We start from the raw sequence: 21,134 nt of genomic DNA on the forward strand, positions 1-21,134 counted from the left end.
TCCAACTAAAGATATACTTTGCATTAGATATAGGTTTGTCTGTTTTTGAATTTCGCACATTGAATATTTAGCCAATCGTAATGACAAAACTGTTCTTAAGTTATAATCAGTGATGACGAGAAAACTCACTTGTAAATAAAAATATATATGTAAAAAAGTCTGGTTTGGGTTGAAAAATATTTTATGTAGAGGAGAAAACAATGCTTCGACCTTCTTCGGTTATCGTCAGGTTCACAAAGAAAGAAAGAGGTAACTGACCGATAGTTGACCACATGTTTGAAGGGGGTTCTATATTGAAGAAACCAGATTCAAAGAACACAAAAGTCAACTTCATACGTTTTCGAACACTGCAAATCAAATAAACACAACATAACCATAGAAAACACTCAAATACTAGATAAAGAAACAAACATAAACAAACGCAAAATTAAAGAAGCCTCACTTATACAACAACTCAAGCCCAAAATAAACCAATACAAAGAAACACCTTTATACCTATATTAACAAATATAATCAAACATCTAAGCACGCCCTCTATTCTTACACTCAGTTACACAACCCCCTTCAAACATGTGGTTAGCTATCGGTCACTTACCTCTTTCTTTCTCTGTGAACCTGACGATGACCGAAGAAGGTCGAAACGTTGTTCGCTCCTCTTTTCTGAACCTAAACCAGCCGTTTTTACATATATATTGTTCTTGAGTTAAACCATCAAATTATATATAAAAATAAGGCCTACTTTCGTTACTCCAATTGCCCCAATATTTTCACTGTACGACGTCAAACCACCGCCAGATCCCCATATTCCAGATAGAATACAGGAAATTCCTTCTGCGAATATTCCACGATTTATGGCGCTAGTTGGAGAATGGGGAGCTCCAGCTAGTCGGGCGCATGCGTAGTAATCACCAACTGATTCCACGACTAAAGCTAATATTCCAGCTAATATTCCAAAACTGCCCCTGTGCTTACTGTTGATAAACTCCATTGTCCTGTGAAAAAATTAATAAAAAAAAGAAAAAGAAATAAAAAAATACTTTAAACGCACCAGTTATGAAATATAAATATTTATTAAAGTGGTTTAGAATAAAAGATTTTGTTTTTTTCTTATAGTAAAGCCACATTAAGCTATCTACTGAGCCCACCGAGGGGAATCGAACCCCTGATTTTAGCGTTGTATATCCGGAGACATACCGCTGTACACGTCATTAAAATGGATTAGGATAAAAGATAACACGTTATTAAAGTGGACTAGGATAAAAGATAACACGTCATTAAAGTGGATTAAGATAAAAGATAACACGTCATTAAAGAAAATTAGGATAATTTACATTTCTAAAAATGAGAGGAATATTTAATAAATGTTTTATCTTTAATGCTTTTCTTTAAAATCTCAATCAAGATTTTGGAAATGCATGTGACAACATATTCAAAAGTCCCTACATAAAGTAAGCTCGTTTTTGTTCTTAAACGGGAACGTCTTAAGCTCTCCGTATCTGTGTTTAATAACAAGTTTCTTCAGTCTTACGATTGTTTGTTTGTTTGTTACTGAACAGCAAATTTTAGTCTCTAATAAACCATGTACTGTACCCAAATTTTCTCTTTTATATGTCTACGGTTCGTGGTTTCCAAAGCTTACAAATTAAGAGATATAAATCATAGATCGATAAAACATTTTATATCTTTGATATGAATTGACTTCTCTCTACACCTGGTTTTCTAATTGACTTTTCTCTACACCTGGTTTTCCAATTGACTTCTCTCTACACCTGGTTTTCCAATTGACTTCTATCTACACCTGGTTTTCCAATTGACTTCTCTCTACACCTGGTTTTCCAATTGACTTCTCTCTACACCTGGTTTTCCAATTGACTTCTATCTACACCTGGTTTTCCAATTGACTTCTATCTACACCTGGTTTTCCAATTGACTTCTCTCTACACCTGGTTTTCTAATTGACTTCTCTCTGCACCTGGTTTTTCAATTGATTTCCTTCCATTATAAGACTTTTACTTACATTCCCTCACCCATGGCTTTGTAGTGACTGGAAGAGTCACATACCTTGGCCAAATTTAATGTTTTTGCAGTATTTGAGTATTTGGAGGCATTGAGAAGAAATGGACTTTACCTTGTAAAACCATGTGGTATCGAGAAGAACTAGATATTACCTTGCAAAACTCTGTGGTATTGAGAAAAACTAGATATTACCTTGTAAAACTCTGTGGTATTGAGAAGAACTAGATATTACCTTCTAAAACTCTGTGGTATCGAGAAGAACTAGATATTACCTTGCAAAACTCTGTGGTATCAAGAAGAACTGGATTTTATTCAGTAAAACTCTGTGGTATCAAGAAAAATGGACTTTATCTAATAAAACTCTGTCTCTCATCAATATGATCATTTGAAGAAACCAAAATTTAAGTAAAATCGAATTCTTGCGAAAAAAGATTTTGATTAGTTTCCAATTATAGAACTAATAAAAAGACTAGAAGATCTAATTACAAATACGTCCATTCAAAAACGGTTTAGAAGTAATTCTGTTTCCGAAAAAATGGTTTATAATTCAGTCGATTCTAAATCTTTTTAAAATACTAACAATTTTTCAAACGACCTCGTGTTTGTTTCTGAAGAATCATCAAACTTTAAAATCATTTCAAATTTTCTCTTCAAAAGTCACTAAAATGATTGACCGGCGTCGAGCTTCGAAACGAATTATAATGTCTGAGGAAATAAAAATATTGAAATTTTTAATAAATGGTAAAGTCACAGTTATAGTAAAACTCAAAAAGACAAATTTGTTGTAGTAACGAATCGTTTTAACCATCTTAGCAATACAAGCATGATTCTAAACGATTTGTTTCCCTTTAATAAAGTAGATGCTAATTTGATTCATTGAGCTGTTTAATTTGTTACGACTTTAAATTTCTCGTACTTCTGAAATATATGGTTTGCAGAGAGTTCATAACTCGACTGTTCCATTACCTCCTCTTGTTTTGCACTTATAAAGCTTAAAACTCGTAGCTTGGACATTTGGATTTCATATCACAAAGGTTTTTTTTATTTTATAAAATCTTCATGTGGTTTTGTAAATAATGATAATAAAGAAATTTGAGTTGCAAAAACACATAAACACGTTTCACACATGTAATGGTTGAGAAAACAAGTAACACTGTGATGAAATGTTATCAGAATGACTCCAGTTCCAGATCCTGTTATTTTTCAGAAACCGATGTAAATTTCCTTTTTCAAGGTTCTCATTATGATCAATTTAAAGGTATAAGTATGGTAAAATAACTTTTCTGTTTTAGTCAATATATTTGTATGATCAAAACCGAGAAATTGTTATTTCCACTTCCCAGCATTCTCTTGTTTATGCGGATTGCATGTTTCACGGCTTTTTAAAGATTCAAGTTCTATTGACAGTTTTCTTTTCAAATGAGCGTAATCCATCATAACATTAAGTTAACGATTCAAAATGAATGTCGATATTAAATTTTAGTGCAAAAAAATAAAAAAATAACTGAATTTCTCGCCATTTTTTTCTGTAATAAAACACATCGGAATTCCCTTCCTAAATGCTTATCCTAAATAACATGGCGATGGTAAGGTTCACCTCATCTGTATAAGACTAACTGTCAATCTCAGTAGACTTTTATCATTGAGAAAAATATCTTGAAATCTCAAATTTCATCACGAAATTATAAATACAACATTTTCGTCCTTAGAAACTCAATTACAATTTCAAATACAAGTGTTACAAATTGAGAAAACAACCTCTTCCAGAAAATGTACACAAAAATGATTAAAGTCTGTAAAATGCATTTCACTAAACATTTTTTCTTTCCTATCATCGGGTCCGTCATGGCCAAGCGTGTTAAAGCGTTCGACTCGTAATTCGAGGGTCGCGAGTTCGAATCCCGGTCGCACCAAACATGCCCGCCCTATCAGCCGTGGGGGCGTTATAATGTTACAATCAATCCCACTATTAATTGATAAAAGAGTAGCCCAAGAGTTGGCGGTGGGTGGTGATGACTAGCTGCCTTCCCTCTAGTCTTACACTGCTAAATTAGGGACGGCTAGCGCAGATAGCCCCCGAGTAGCTTTGCGCGAAATTCAAACAAAAACCAAAACAATCCTATCAGTGAAAAATTACGCCATCTTAAGACAACACTATCTGCTGACGATAAATAGGGTTACTATGATTTTAACACAACTGGAATTGTTTACATCTTTTGCTATTTAATAAAGAATGTGACAATTATTACGCCACGTTTTAAATCCAGAGACAAACGATATTTGTTCAAAGCCTATCTATCTAAAAATAATAATCAATGAAATAAAAACAAACCTGAGTTTTCTTGAATGTTACTTCTTCGTTTACATTTCTTTGCTTTTGCACCAGGGCAGGTCTTCAAATCTCACTTCCTGCAACTGCCCAATGACAAATTAGGTTAAGAAAAACGGAGCAGAGACGAAGAAAACACCGGACCGTGTGATCTGCTTTTGTCAATTGATTCTCCAAATATAAACTTGAAGGAACCGTGTATAATGGCAAACCATATGTATGAAACTAACCTTGAGGTTCAGAGAAATTGGAAGTTTTAATTCTTTCACTGGAACAAAGATAACCTAACAATGACACTTCAGGATAAGTGATGCTTCGTACATGAAAGAAAACTGAGAGATTTCAACAAGACTAAAACATGGGCGGGAAAATGGTATAAAACTCTGGATTGAATTTAAAAATTCATATACATAAGAATAAAGAAAGAATTATGTTTCTCATTTTCCATGTATGTGAAGACAAGTACCCCTCTTGCGCACCCGCTCCGAATGATGCCCATTGAAAGAACACTTGAAAACTCCTCGTTTATTTGACAAGACAATCACAGAAGTTAATATCATTGGCAAAGAACTGAATATAAATAATAGACAACTTAACTAGCCTTTCCTTTCAAAGTATTAACAGTAATAAATACGTCTATTATGATATTTGTTTTCCTTACTTGAAGGCCCAGCATCGTCAAATGGTCAGTGCATTCAACTCGTAATTTGAGGGTCGCGGGTTCGAATTCTCGTCACATAAAACATACTCACCTCACAGCAGTGGGGGCGTTATGATAGGACGGTCAATCTCACTATTCGTTGGCAAAAAAGTTGTCCAAGAGTTTGATTGTGGGTAATGATGATTAGCTTTCCTCCTACTAGTCTTATACTGCTAAGTCAGGGCAGCTAGCGCAGATAACCCTTGTGTAGCTTTGCACGAAATTAAAAAACAAACAAACAATCCTTACTAGATCTATGCGTATTTTCTAAATCACATCGAGCTATCTGCTGTGTCCAATGAGGAGAATCGAACCTCTGATTTTAGGATTGTAAATTCGTTGTTCCACCGGAGGACTGCTAGATTTGTTGTTAGATTATATTTCATTATTGTTTAATGGTGTAATATCATTCTGATATTGTAACATGTAAAAGTTTAAATTCCTGTGTGATTCTATTCAAAGCTTACTAGATGATGACTCTATGTAAATGTAGGGTTTATTGGAAGTTAAACACTAAGCAACACAATGGTCTATCTGTGCTGTGCCAAACACGGGTATCGAAAGCCTGATTTAAACGTTGTAGGTCAGTAGAAATATCTCTGTGTTGCTGAGGAAAGGAAGGGGAGGTAAATTTAGTGAAGTAGAGCTTAAAAGAAAAGGGTTTTTAAAAATATTAATCTAGTTATCGGTAAACAAATAAATAGTGTTTAAAACAGTACTGAGAAAGCACTGAGATAGTCTTTAGATCAACATGATTTGGGAGTGTTTAAATGAAATTATTGTACAGAGATATTAATACTAGGCCTATTATCATTCTTAAACACAACATTTTTTTATCTCGTCCCCTTGGGATTTTTAATATTTAAATAAGTGTGTAACTTTATCAAGCAAAACGTGTCATCAGCAATGAATATGGCAAATATGGTATGGTTGGAATGTTATTATTAGAGACTCTACTAACCCTTGAAACTCCCTTAGGACACAGATAATTAACATACAATAAAAATGTTGTATGACAAGAATAATTAATTATAATTGTGTTTCGCGAGCTTTTAAAGGAAGTTCGCACCATACTAATTGTTTTTGACACAAAGTTTAAACAGTATTGTACATAATAATCTGTAAGAACGGATCACGAAACTTTATTTAACTGGGTGAACACATTTTTTTTTAACTTGTTGAAGGAATTATTCAGAATCATTTCAGACGCTTATATTGTAACAAAATTACCGTTATACGTTTATTTTAGTAACTACGTCTATTTCAGTTTGAAGTATGTGACGTAGATTGTTGGATGTGTATTACGCAAGAACCGCCAGTTCTCTAAATTTGTTGAAGACTCTTGAGAATAAGAATCAATAATATTTGTTTTACGAAAATGCTACCAAGTTTTAGAACATTTTTGAAAGTTCAAGAATCTCGCCTGTTTGGTATATAAAACCGACACGCTAAGAGACAGTTATTATTATTGGTCAGATATAGTTAGTATACTATGAGTCTCGGAAACTATAAACGTGATTAACTCTTATTAATAAGAAAATTACAGAACTGGACCAGGAATGTTTATAGGTTTCGAACGTTACAAACCACTCAATTACAGTGAATTGCTTCGGACGTTATTTTTTTTTCCAAGGATATTAACTATCTTCATCAGTAAAAACGTCAGCAACGTGAGGCCGACCAAGCTAACTAGCTTAAGGGAGGTGTAAAAATATCAAATCAAAATTAATTTGCCTGTAGTGTACCTGAATCGTCGGTAAAATATTCAGTTCTAGACACAGTATTTTCTGTAAGTTTGTAAAACTGCTGTATATAAATCATTATTTGTAATAACCGTTATTATAAATTGTATTATTGTTTATATATCAAAATATATTTGTATTAATCTTGTTGATAAATATCATAAATTTGATAAATATTAACATTTACTTAACTTCTAACTTAAACTTAAAATTTCCGGCTGTTTGAAATTATAATACTTAACAACATTAACACTAATATACAATATATCACATAACATTTTTAGCTATAATAAAGTATTATTAATTCATTTTTGACAAAATTAAAAGTTTGCATTTAACTTCTACAAACTATTGAGTCACAAGTTATACTGATGCAAATGCTCCGAATAATAAACAATTTTACTTGTTGTACCCAAGATTTCTTGAGCATGTAAAATAGTAAAAGACCTACAGTATTTCTAAAAGTTCTAGATTTTAAAATTAATTATTTTCTTAAGTGAACATGCAGTACGTGCAAATTTCAATTAACAAAATATTTCAGTGTATTAAGTTTTACAATATATATATCGAGCTTCGTTTTTATCTTCACTACAGGCATGTACTGAATTATTGTTAAGGTAAACAAACTCGAAGTATTAGTTTTGATAACAGTATGCATCATAACCAGATAAAATCGCTTACATTTCACTACAGTATGAGAACTATTTATTTGGTTCGCTCTTCCAATTAGTACTGATTAGCTGAGATATCAGCGAAACTGGTTTGCTGAAACGTAAGTAGCCAATCAAAGTTAAGATCTCTATGTCATATTTTTTCATTGAAATCCACATTTTACTGCAGAAAAGAAATTCACATACAAACACTCACGAAGAAAAAGCAGTTTTGCACGTCAGTCAGAAAGACATTTGATGTACTAATAAGAAATGTGAAAAACATGTTTCATTAAAACATGATAGAAGTAATACCTCAAGGTTTCAAAAATAACATTTTTTTATTCTTTTAAATTATCTCTTTTTTCCGATTTTTGTCAAAGTTTCTAGTATTTAATGGTTTTTTTTTGTACCCCGGTGGGACAGTGATAAGCCTGCGAACTCATAATACAAAATTTCTGGGTTTGATTCCTCGCATTGGACACAATATATATAGCCTAAAGTTGCTTTGCTTTAAAATAAACAAACATTATTTGATTTGTTTTAAATTTCTTGCAAAGCTGCATGGGACTATCTGCGCTAGATGTTTCTAAAGTCTGCTGGCAGCGTGCTCGACAGGTTATTGGAGTTTTTACTGTATCTGTCATTGCAAGAAAGTAAAAATTGAAACTTAGTACAATTAAATGTGGAACATTGATTTATTAAGCATATTTATTTATGTTCTAGTAACTATCTTTGAAATACATTAATTAACTATACTGTGCTATGAAAACACTTGATTTTGATGGAATAATAATTTTGTTCTCTAGTAATGTGTGCTGTGAAAAGGTTAGCCTTACATAAGAAAGCCCAAAACGCTATATAGAACATCGTCAGGCCAGTGAGCCATATAGAAAAGGAAAGGAGAGGCGCTTTTCGTGAAACTTGTCTAGGGTTCAAAAATGATTGGCTAAGAATCTGGAATAAATATCCAGGAATATTACATCAGATTTGGTTTGTTTTTAATTTCGCGCAACGCTACTCGAAGGCTATCTGCGTTAGCCGTCCATAACTTAGCAGTGTAAGACCAGAAGGAAAGCAGCTAGTCATCACCACCCACCGCCAACTTTTGGGCTACTCTTTTACCAACGAATAGTGGGATTGACCATCACTTTATAACACTCCCATTTAGTGTGACAGGGATTCGAAGTCGTGATTCTCGGATTACGAGTCGAGTGCCTTAACCACCTGGCTATGCCGGGTGTATTATGTAAGGATGACAGTTTTTGTGAAGCATAACGAAATTATGCTCTTTTGTTTCATTTTCATAGCAACGGATAATACAATTATGTCGAAAAACAACTGAAGCAATTTCTAAAACAAAAAACTTTATCAAAATTTAAATTAAAAAATAAAGGCCTTCTTTTATAACGTTATAATAATGTCAACTATTCAAAAATAATATCACAAATGACTTGTAACAGCCTTTACCGCTGACGTTAATCTGATTAAAGATATGTATAAATAGACAAATTATTAAAAAAACAAAATGATCCAAATCATTAAAATGTACATTCACTATTACTCTACTAAAACCTCGCGATTGATATCTTTCAAAGTTTTCTGCTGTAACAGATGTTACATTCGAGACATAAAACGAACTATTAAAATGCTCCAGTAGGTATTTCGGCTGGTTCATTATTGCATGCAGTAGATGTCCAAGTAAGTTAAAAACTACAACAAACAAACGATTAAAGCCTAAAAGTGATTATCAAAGCCTAAATATGTATATGTGTGTGTGTTTTCTTATAGCAAAGCCACATCAGGCGATCTGCTGGGTCCACCGAGGCCTAAGTATCAGGAGTTTCATTTTCTTAGAAAACTTCTTTTAACATGTGGCGCTAAGAATACTATAATCTCAGATTCGAAGCAATTAAATATTTCATATACCTTAAGACCTTTTTTTTTCTTCACACACATAAACAGCAAAAGATAAATATAAGATAATAAGCAACAGTTTCTTTATCGCAGCTCTGACACAACGTTAATTTAGGTTATTTGACGACGACCATCAGTAGGCCCCCTACGTTGTGAAGACGTTATTTACTGTTATTTACTTTTCAGATACGATGTGTAATATAATTAAATAGGGTATATAATATAGTTAAATGGAGAATCAACAGGTAAAAAAGGTTCGTAAGAAATTACGAAAATACATTAGATGTTTTTGTTGTTTTATTTATTTCTTAAATTTTGTATTACAAAAATAATCATTATATGATCTCACAGGATATGTCATATATAATAACACACATATTACAGCACGTTACAATATATAATAGCACAATAACACATAGTTATCACTAGAAGAGCTAGCGGATTATATATTTCACAATGTGAATTCTGAATCTAATAATGTGTCCTATATCACGCAGTAATTCTTTCAATGCTTTGCGTCAAAAATTGTAATCCTGCCAAAGTGGAGGGAGTTTGTTCTGATGGTCAGTATTGGCACGCCTCATACATTTCCTTGAGGGTTGACCAGGTTTTTCCTTACATGGATCGAATCGTCATATTTTTTTGTTTTGTGTTTAGACAAATTTGTTTTCGTACGTCTTTTATATTTTTCAATTATTTTATGAAAAATTTTAGTCTCTTGTATTCGACTGAAAAATGTGTTTGACAATTGTTTTATTCAAATGAAACTATTTCTTTCTAATGAGACATCAATTTTATGTAACAAAGTGGCGAATTATTTGCAACAATGTGTATTTTTCCATCTTGAAAAATAAAGTTATAATTACCAAATTATCTACTTAATTAGATTCTCACTTGCAAACAAACATTCTTTTGAAGTAATTTGCCTGACATAATTAAGTTCTCAATTTGAAACAAACAAACTTCAAATTGCAAACAAACAAACTTTCAAGATGTCTTCAAAAGAGTAATAAAACTAAATAAAAAGGTATATAAAAATATTTGGGTGAAACATTGTTTTTTTTTTTTTTTACAAAATATAGCGAGTCATTGTCCGGTGAGACATTGTCCGTATCCCAAGCTGCATACGGGGCTATCTGTTAGCCATCCCTAGTTTGGAAGTGACGGCCTTATAAAGAGAAGGCAGCAAACCAACACCACCCACCGCCAACATTTTGAATGGTCTCGTCTGACTTATAACTTACTCATGGCTTTAGAGTGCGGAACGTGATATTTTTTGGCCAGTAATGGAAAGAGAATAATGGTATCTCAGATACAAAGGACAGCACCCTAGCCATCTCGTCAGATTCGGCCCAGTTTAATATTTGTTGAGAGGAACTTTTGGTATGACGCCTTTCTTCCCGCCCATGAAAGCAAGAGAAAAGCGTTAGTTACATATTTCATACTAGCTGATCAGTAAATTGTTGTTTTTTTTTTTATGAAAACAACGACAACATTCATATTACGCCAGAGACTAGTAGATTTTTATTATTTCCATCGCTATCTTAAGCACATCTTGATATTAATACCATGATTTTAAAATTACTCTCTGAAATCAACCACTGTACTTGACATGTAACTACATACAACACTATTTCAGCATTTCAATAAAAACTTTCATTATTATGAATTTAAGTAGCATTTAGCAAGTCACTTTTGTTAGGCCTACTTTATCACAAGTTTGCAAAGCTACATGAGAGCTATCTGCGTTAACTGTCCCTAACTTAGCAGTGCAAGACTAGAGGGAACCGCCAACTCTTGGGATACTCTTTTACCAACGAATAGTGGAATTAATCATTACATTATAATACCCCACGGTTGTAAGGAGTGAGAAGGTCGGTAAGACGGGGATCCGAACCCGCGACCCTCAGATCGCGAGTCGAAAGCCCTAACCACCTGGCTAGGCCGGGCAAGAAAAAAAAAGTCCACATCTCAAATAGTTTTCTGATCTTGAAGTTAACTTCGAGTATAGGTGTTTGTAATAATAATAAAAACTAATGGCCTTGACGTAATTCATCGCTCATCTAGTTACTAAGTCATGACAATCACTTTTCGATAAATAGAACTGCGAACTCTGAAATATCAAATGCTATGTTAACTATGATTGGTGGATCCACTGGACATTATCAGTCATGTCGAAATAGGAAATATTTCTAATCCTCAACTGTACAGACTCTCGAAGTGACCTCGACAAAAATAGAATTCAGTAACCATTAACCTAGAAGTGGAACACTGTGTGCCACAAATAACGCCCTAGGGCTTAACCGTTTTTGGGCCTCATCCGAATAGCTTTATGTTTCCCTGAAATGGTCCGAAATAGAACGTAGAAAGTAGTAAAAACAAAACGCCGAAACAAGAATTGTGGTAAACACTCACTTTCACCTGAATCTATTGTATGACTTACGTCAAGTGAAGCTGATACAGTTCAGCTCTCGTGTTACCTTTATCAGTTTCGTCTTTAGTCCTAGTGAGCATTATTTATATTTTTGGTTTTGTCTTTATTAATTTCGTCTTTAGTCCTATTGAGCAGTATTTAGCTCATTGTTTTACCTTCATTAATTTCGTAGGTAAATGCAACCTGTTTGTATGAAACATTATATTTACTTGAGAAAATAGGAGTTTATATTAATTCTTATAACTATTGGACTAGAATAAAATCCTTCGTTACGGTTTAGAGTTTGTTAAAGAAACACCATTAAACTTACTGAAATATTAAAAACACGTCAAACGATAATTTTGTAACAAGATATAAATTAGATTCTAAGCTTATTGAGTTAATTTTGCAAGCTTTATGTTATTAAATCAGTTATACATTATTTATTTTATACTTTTTAACCCCCTGATAATTGTTTTGTTTGTTCGTGAATTTCGTCGCAAAGCTACATGAGGGCTATCTGCGCTAGTCGTCCCTAGGGAATTTAGTAGTGCAAGACTAGATGGAAGGTAACTAGTCATCACCAGCAGTTGGCGGTGGGTGGTAAGACATACCTAAACCGTTGCGCTTCTTTTGACACTTAGAATAAACTATTTTGTTATATTTATATCATTTTATAAAAAAAAAATTTGGTTTCATTTGTATACAACATGAGATGTTGTATCGATCTTAGAACATGAATAAAATTTGGCATTAATTTTTTATATTTTATCTTGACTTCGTAAAAGTATTATATGACAACAAATTTTTCTCCTGATCCTCCAAACAAAAATGAAGCCAACAAAGGACGACGTCGTTTTCGTAACCTTGAAAGTAAAAATAAAAATACCATGTCAGAGATAAAGTGTCATTGACCTAAAGAGTGAACCTAGCGTGTTTATACCAAACTAAAGTTTGAACTAGACGCTAAGAACAGATTACTTATTTGATTAAGCGTTATTCAAATAAGGAAAGTAATTTATAGTATACTTAACTACAAACTCCACTTAGCTACATATTCCAACTAAACTCTGGATTCATAAGTTTGTTTATAATTCTACTTTTATTAACATATTAAAGTTCAGTTAAACATGTATTAAATATTTACTATTTGTAATTATGTTTACACCTGTACACAGTTTTTGGTTGGCTTTTTGTTGTTACTCAACAAAGAACCGAAACCTTATTTTTAGCATTCGTTAAAAGTCAAGATGATTGCCCTTGTGTCACTGGTGGATATTATTAATAAGAGCTGAGTTAAAGTAAGGAACAGTATTTTTTTACGCGCAAAGCTACACGAGGGCTATCTGCGCTAGCCGACCCTAATTTAGCAGTGTAAGACTAGAGGGAAGGCAACTAGTCATCATCACCCACCGCCAACTCTTGGATTGCTCTTTTACCAACGAATAGTTGGATTACCGTCACATTATAACGCCACCATGGCTGAAAGGGCGAGCATGTTTGGTATGACGGGGACTTGAGCCCCCGCCCCTCAGATTACAAGTCGAGTGTCTAAACCACCTGACCATGCCGGATCCCGGAACAGTATATAATACTTCAACACTTCTATATCTGCTACATCCACTGCTAACAGGGCTTTTCTCTCAACACCAAGGTTCTTCAGGCCTGCTGAGATGCGACAGATATACTAATAATTGAGACACTATTTATATTAGCAAATTGCTTGACAACAATGTTGGAGAGTTATCTAGAAAATAAACATTAAGATACTGTGTGATTTAACTACAGTATATATCCGTTGCAATAAATCATGTATCATATATTATAGATAACCGTAAACAGAAGATGGTTGACTGACAGAGATTCTATACCTAGTTATTAAGTTGATACTCGGTGTTTCAAGTCTAAGAGGCACTTTGTGCGACATATAGGAGAAACGGCCAGGTCATTCTATAGTTGGGGTATATCATTCCTAAATTTCAACTACTGTCTGGAAAGAAAACAGTCATGAAAATTTTCTTCAGCTTTGAAGGTAATAACGTGCTTGACTTTAACTCTTATAACGCGCTCTCTGGGGTGAATAATCTTTTTTTTTATGGTTGTTGCTGTCTTTGAATTCAGCAGAAAGCTTGCTTCACAAAGGGCTATCTGCGCTCTACCTACCACGGCTATCGAAACTCGGTTTTTAGCGTTGTAAGTCCACAGACATACCGCTGTGACACTGTTTCTTTTATGGACGACTGCGACACGAACCTAGAATCTTGTGTGCTCTTATCAATATCCCACGGCTGACTCAGTTGAGTTGAGGTTTCTAAAAATAAGCTATACTTGGGTTTGTGTTTTTTGGTGATTGAATTTTTTGTTGCTTTAGGTTTGAATACGTGGTTGTATAGTGTTAAATCATATTATTTTATATATATTATCCCGTTTTTAAAAGGCATTTATTTTGTCAAAACTTCTGCATTTTATGAAGGTCAGAAGAAAAATGATGACGTTTATACTAACTAACTGCACGCCCCCTATAGGACAACGGACGTCCATAGACTTCCAATGCTAAAATTCATGCTTCGATCAACCATGATAGACAGAGCAGAGTAGCCCAGTGTGGCTTTGTTTTTTAAAAAATGCATCAAATTCAGTGCAAAATTAAAATCATTGTAAATCCAAATATTTAACAAAACATATTTTTTGCATCAAAAAGTGCAACTTTAGAACTCTTTATTTGAGATTATTCTTTCAAGTTATGACATGTAAAATAATTTATCTATGCCTTGAACTTGTAACATGCATTTCTTAACCTGTTTACGTACAGATATTCTAAATGTTTTCTTATTCTTTAGTAAACTAGATTCATAAATCAGTGTTGGCATGGCCTAGCGCGTTAAGGCGTGCGCTTCGTAATCTGAGGGTCGCGGTTTCGCGCCCGATTCGCGCCAAACATGCTCGCCCTCCCAGCCGTGGGGACGTTATAATGTGACGATCAATCCCACTATTCGTTGGTAAAAGAGTAGCCCAAGAGTTGGCGGTGGGTGATGATGACTAGCTGCCTTCCCTCTAGTCTTACACTGCTAAATTAGGGACGGCTAGCACAGATAGCCCTCGAGTAGCTTTGTGCGAAATTCCAAAAAACAAACAAACAAAACACACATCGTTCAATATCTTACTCGAACTTTATGAAATAACGATACTTCTTACCTGTGATAATATTAGGGTCGTGTGTGGCAAAGTGTAATTAGCATGCTCGAGTCAAGAATTCGAGGATTTATTGCTTACTTTCCTTTGCCTGTCAAACATACTATTCAGTTAGATAAGAGCAGCCTAAAAATCGGCTAGAGCACATAGCACTCTATACTGTTTAACACAAAATTTCTAAAATAGGTGAATAATGATAATATTAATAACATTTATTTTTAATATAAAGTGTAGCCTACACCTAAAAAATGCCATGACGTTTTTCATAATAGTTTTTTCATAGACTATAAGCTAGCATACAGAGTGTCATTTAACTTTAGAATGTTTACATTGAAAAAGAGAGAAAGCATTGCATACTTAATAAAAACGTAAGTATAACCTTATCGAAGGTTTTAATGTTTCGCAGAAATATCCTGAGACACTGCATTGCAATCTGTAAAATTAAGGATTATTTCCCCGAAGTGGGACCGAAAGCCATCTGGAGGAGTTACTTGTTTTAACAACACGCACAACTAAACAGTAGTGTGCTGTCAATCAGTCAGTCAGCAGACACTAAAATTACGTCAGTAACACGAGAGTATGCGATGAATCTCGAGAAGAATTATGCATTCTGTAAGCCACAACACAGTATAACATATGAACTTCAAAGGCAAGAAATAATAAAATATTTGTTATTCTTAATTTTGGTTTTGTTGACCCTTGAAACGGAACACTTTCAAAGACTTTGCGGAAGTACATCTAGTTTATAATACATATAATAATAAAATAAACTGTGAAACATGGATCCTCACAGGAGATCTAGAAAGAAGAATACAGACCATGGAAATACGTTATTACAGAATGATCTTGCATATCTGTCGTGTTGCCAATGAGAAGATTGGAAACAAAATCTAACAAGTTATTTGACCATAAAAAGATCTATTAATCATTGTCAAGAAACGCAAACTGAAGTGGTATGATTACGTCTCACGGTCATCTGGATTGGCAAAGACCATCTTGCAAGACATAGTAAAAGGGAATAGAAGAGAAGGCAGAGAGAAGAAGGGATGGGAAGACAACATCAAGGGGTTGACAAGCTTGAAGTTCGTCAGCTTACAGATGTCGGTAGAAAACCAGGAAGGATGAAAATTTTGTTTGAAGTTAAGCACAAAGCTACACAATGTGCTATCTGTGCTCTGTCCACCACAGGTATCGAAACCCAGTTCCTAGCGTTTCAAATCCACAAACATACCACTGTGCCACGGGAGGGGGCGAAAGATGGAGAAAACTGGTTGCAAAGTTATTAATGATGTCTCAATGACCCGAGGATTAAGGGACAAAGTGACAAGTGAAGATATTTATATTCAAGAACATACAGGTAGAAAGTTGTAAGATGATGCCGTGAAGAGTCAGAAATATTCTTACAGTTTACTCATGTTTCCAAAACCTTTTTGGCGTTTCTTAGCCTACAAGTCACAAACTGAAAAGAATATATAAATATCTGTTTGTCAGAACCACGAGTGAGAATTCGCTGGTGTAAATTAGGAAGACGTACATTAGTTAAGTAGTCTCTTAGAGCGTTTAAAAAAGTGTATAATGTGATAAAATCGAATATGTTTTCACTCCCTTTTAATACAGGGAATCGAACCATAACAAACGATCATTGGTTGAATGTCAGTCCAGATAAACTTCAAAGTTTAGTTCATATTTGAAACATAATTAAGCACGAAATGTATTTAAAAACTTTAACTTTAAGCATATCTATCCCTAAAATGAAAATTACGAGTACTTTCTGGATTTATGTTTCCACTCTTGTTCAGGAGTATTGTTGTATGTTTTATTGTGTTTGTTCATTATTAACCAGATTGTTTGTTTGTTTGTTGAGTTTCGCGCAAAGTTACACCAGGGCTATCTGCGCTAGCCGACCATAATTTAGCAGTGTAAGACTATAGGGAAGGCAGATAGTCATCACCACCCCCTGCCACCTCTTGGAGTACTCTTTTACCAACGAATAGTGTGACGGGGAGTCGAGTACCTTAGCCACCACCTGGCCATGGCGGGCCTCACTAGAGGAAATATGCTTATTAGTTCTAACTTAAGGAAGACCGAGAAGCTTTATGCAAAAATTCTAAAACAAATCAAGTCTCATAGCTATAAATAATATTTTCTGTTGCAATTGTTGATGTATTTCAAAATCGATTTATTGAAAAAACGGTTACGCGTATTAAATTTCTGTGAAGTCGTTTTTTCTGGTGTGTTTGTTTTACATTTCGCTTAAAGCTACACAAGGGCTATCTGCGCCAGCCTTTCCTAATTTAGCAGTGAAAGACTAGAGGGAAGGCAATTAGTTATCACCACCCACTGAGACACTTGGTATATTCTTTTATCAACGAATGGTAAGATTGACTGCCATATTATAACGCTCTCACGGCTGAAAGGACGAGTATGTTGGGTGTGTCGGGGATTCGAACACGCAACCCTCAGGTTACGAGTCGAGTGGCCTAACCACCTGGCTATACCGAACCTTTTATTAAGCAGAAAGCTAGAGAAACGATTATATGTGGTCTGCGTATCGCAAGTATCGAAACCCGTTTTATCAATGAAGTGTTATATGTCTACAGACTTATCGACGAGTAAGGAGCACTCATATGATTTTGAAAGTCTTATTTTCTAGTAATCAACATTATATTTGACCAGTCTCGAAGTATCAGGAGTCATTCTACTGATTTATTTTTGTGCTAACACATTTTTTCTCTCAAGAGGTCACTATGGAGTTACGGATGAATAAATATCTTTATCTGCTCCTGATAAACTGATTTTTCATTGATGTCTTTCAGAATTGTTGTTAGAAGCTCAGCTACACTAAATTCAGACTGTTCATGGCGATTTTTAAACCTGTCATCGTACGTAAGGAATATTTTCCTGATAGCTTAAATTTAGAAATAGAAATGCACATAATCATTATATAATGCGACCTAATAGCAGGAGTTGAATTAATTTTCAAGTGGATTTAATGCTAAAATAAAAGGGCTTGAACTGTTTTATTTTGTCACTTACTGTTAAAACGTATGATATCGAGGTCTCAAATGTCTTTCTCAGCAAGTTTATCTCATTAGCTGGTAGCTTATTAGCATTCAGTTATAATGCTACGAGGCTTAAAACAACACAACCTTATTAAAATACTTCCATCTCTTAGTCCCGACATAGCGAACCCGCGACCCTCGGATTACGAGTCGCACGCCTTACGCGCTTCCTCTATCTTTTCTCTTTGACAGTTTAACATAACAGGCCAGATGTGCCTACGACTGTGAATGTAAAAGTTATTTATAACTGATTAAACGTTTTTCTTAAAATTTAATATAAAAATTTCGGTGTGTATTTAGCGTATCGAGTTATTAATTCTGGGGTTTATGATTCTCACCTCACTCTCCCAAAATTGTGCTCCGCTCTTTTGGGGTCGGGGGTTCACTATATATAAAGTCACACTATTCGGTAAGCCTTTCCTCTGGTTTATCAGTTAATTAGAGAGGGTTATAGACAGATAGTACTTTATTTAGTTTTATGCGAAAATTCTGAAACAAACAATAATATATAAATTATTATTTATAAAAAAACAAAGATATGAGCCCATAGCTTTAAAGTAATTGAAAGATTGGCCTGTGATGACATATCCTCTAACGATAAAAGCTATGTATATTCTCTCTTTTTTTTCTTCAAAAGGCTAAATTTATTAGTTCATTTTTAAGTTAAGCACAAAACTACACAAAGGGCTATGTTTGCTCTGCCCACTACGCGTATCGAAACCCGGTGTTCAGTGTTGCAAGTCCACAGACATGTCCACTGTGCTGTTTGGAGGCTTAAAAGGCTAACTTGTGTAAACAGCTCTAAAGTGAAAGTGAGCTAAATAAAACATGGCTTTCGTTTCGTTTGACACTCCATTCCACTATAAAAGACTTAATATTTGATGACTTTAGAAGAATAAGTTGCAGAACCTTAACTAGGACACGTAACACCTGACCCAGATTTACAGAAACACGTACTTTGCCTGTTGGCCATGGTTTCTAGGCTGTAGATTACACTTTGGTGTCGACGCACTTTAGACATTCACTGTCTGTTGCATGACCTTAAAATTATTCTAGCTTTACATTGGAAAATAAATTATATATATTTCTATACCATATAAATATTTTACCTTGCATTATCAGAAACCAAACAAAAAACACCATAGCCAATCATCTGGCGAAATTTATGTATCTGAGTGATGCAGCAGGAACGTTACATTACGACATCAAACACGTTTAACAGGAACTACGTTTCACTGCGAAACTTTACAAACATTTGGGTGTGTGCAAAATTTCTTAAGAACTCTTGTTGGAGACAGACTGAAATCGTTAGATCCAACGTTATTCAAGGGCCAATAATTCAGGTTATAATATTAAGAACGCGATAAAAGTTGTGCCAACATTACACAAAAGTTCTGTTTCAACACTACAACTATTGTTTGTGGCTGACCTTGACAGACTGTGTTTGATACTAAATAGGCCTTAACAACAATGACAGGGACTTTGTATTTAATACTAAATATATATCGCTAATTGAGAACTATGAATTATTGGAAAGTGTTTTTGACTAAGAAGACAAAATTTACACTCTTGATAATATAAATAATAAAATTACAAGTTATTTCCCTTACGGCAGTATCTCCGAAATATTTTAGGTTTATTTCAACTTCTAATAACCATTATACATTTTAGAATGTTGTTTATATTATTATATTTTTAATGTTGTTTATATTGTTTACAAAATATTTGTCAGTTTATAAAGTCCATTAAACTCTGTTTCTAAGAGCCAGTCATACAGAGAGAAGAGTTGAAGCACTGTTTCTAAGAGTCAGTTAACAAAAAAAAAGAGTTGAAGCACTGTTACTAAGAGTCAGTTACACGGAGAAATGATTTAAAGCACTGTTTCTAAGAGTCAGTCATACGGAGGGAAGAGCTGAAGCACTGTTACTAAGAGTCAGTTACACGGAGAAAAGATTTAAAGCACTGTTTCTAAGAGTCAGTCATACGAAGGGAAGAGCTGAAGCACTGTTACTAAGAGTCAGTTACACGGAGAAAAGATTTAAAGCACTGTTTCTAAGAGTCAGTCATACGGAGGGAATAGCTGAACCACTGTTTCTAAGAGTCAGTCATACGGAGGGAATAGCTGAACCACTGTTTCTAAGAGTCAGTCATACGGAGGGAAGAGCTGAACCATTGTTTCTAAGAGTCAGTTATACGGAGAGAAGACCTGAAGCACTGTTTCTAAGGCCAAGTTTACGAATAGTTGAACCAAAGTACCTCTATTACTGAAAATTAAGTTGTATTTTTCAGGTTGCTAAGTGAAATAACGTCATCATATTTTCATCAATTCGTGTTCACGGCCATTTTTTCGTTACTTAATATCATAAAATATTTCCGACAGGTGACATAAATAGCAGGTGACATACGTCACAGTTAATTATCCTATTATTATACAGCGGATTATTTATTTATTTAAAATAACCATTCACTGTTATTCAACAGATTCACTGTTTACTTGGTGAGTTGTTAATATCTTTTTCTCGCCAAACCGTGAATTTCAGTGAAGAAAGATGACGTAATATATTTTTTATTCGCTATAGGTGTCGTACTTTATTTACTTGTTTCGCCCTTCCAAGCATCTGTGTTAAGTTTCGAATTCTGTGGAAATCGGCTGCGACAGCGGAAGTAGAGAGCCAAAAATTGATTAAACCACAATGCCATCTTTCCTTTACTGAAATTTACATCTTCATGAAGAAAAGAAACTAACAATTTAAATACAAAACTAATATTCATTTTTCTGTGTTATCACAAACCGACATCATGATATCGCACCATGGATTCTACTATTTACTTGCTGGAAGACTCAAGTGATCAAAATTATCGTTCTACGATTGAATGTTTGTAGCGCCCTCTCTTGTGTAGATATTTATTTTTGTGAGTATATTTTATCCTGGAATCAGCCTCTTATTGTTTTCATTTTCATACTAGCAAGTAATCTTCAGTAATAATTGAAGAGTTATTAAAGCACAACAATTTTGATACTAAAACGCAGGCGTTAGTACTCAGACTTAACAAGTATCATTACTAAGATATAACAAGTGCTATTGCTGAGATATAAGTGCTGTCACTAAAAC

General features: G+C 34.2%; 1 protein-coding gene across 1 annotated transcript; it reads right to left on the reverse strand.

Annotated features, from left to right (window-relative positions):
* Positions 1–656: 656 nt before the first annotated feature.
* LOC143254551 (solute carrier family 23 member 2-like) lies at positions 657–19,251 on the reverse strand. Its single transcript, XM_076509714.1, has 2 exons — positions 19,131–19,251; positions 657–992 (listed from the first exon to the last, which is right to left on the reverse strand). The coding sequence occupies exons 1-2, from the start codon at positions 19,172–19,174 to the stop codon at positions 704–706; spliced, it is 333 nt and encodes a 110-aa protein (XP_076365829.1). The 5' UTR covers positions 19,175–19,251; the 3' UTR covers positions 657–703.
* Positions 19,252–21,134: the final 1,883 nt, after the last annotated feature.

The sequence above is a fragment of the Tachypleus tridentatus genome, chromosome 6 (genome assembly GCF_004210375.1).
Source record: "Tachypleus tridentatus isolate NWPU-2018 chromosome 6, ASM421037v1, whole genome shotgun sequence".
Classification (NCBI taxonomy): Eukaryota; Metazoa; Arthropoda; class Merostomata; order Xiphosura; family Limulidae; genus Tachypleus; species Tachypleus tridentatus.

Excerpts from the sequence above, each read along its gene's own strand:
- LOC143254551 (XM_076509714.1), bottom strand. The coding sequence starts at position 19,174 with ATGATTGGCTATGGTGTTTTTTGTTTGGTTTCTGATAATGCAAG. Across the intron at positions 993-19,130 it reads TTGGTTTCTGATAATGCAAG|GACAATGGAGTTTATCAACA; the intron begins GTAAAATATTTA and ends ATTTTTTCACAG.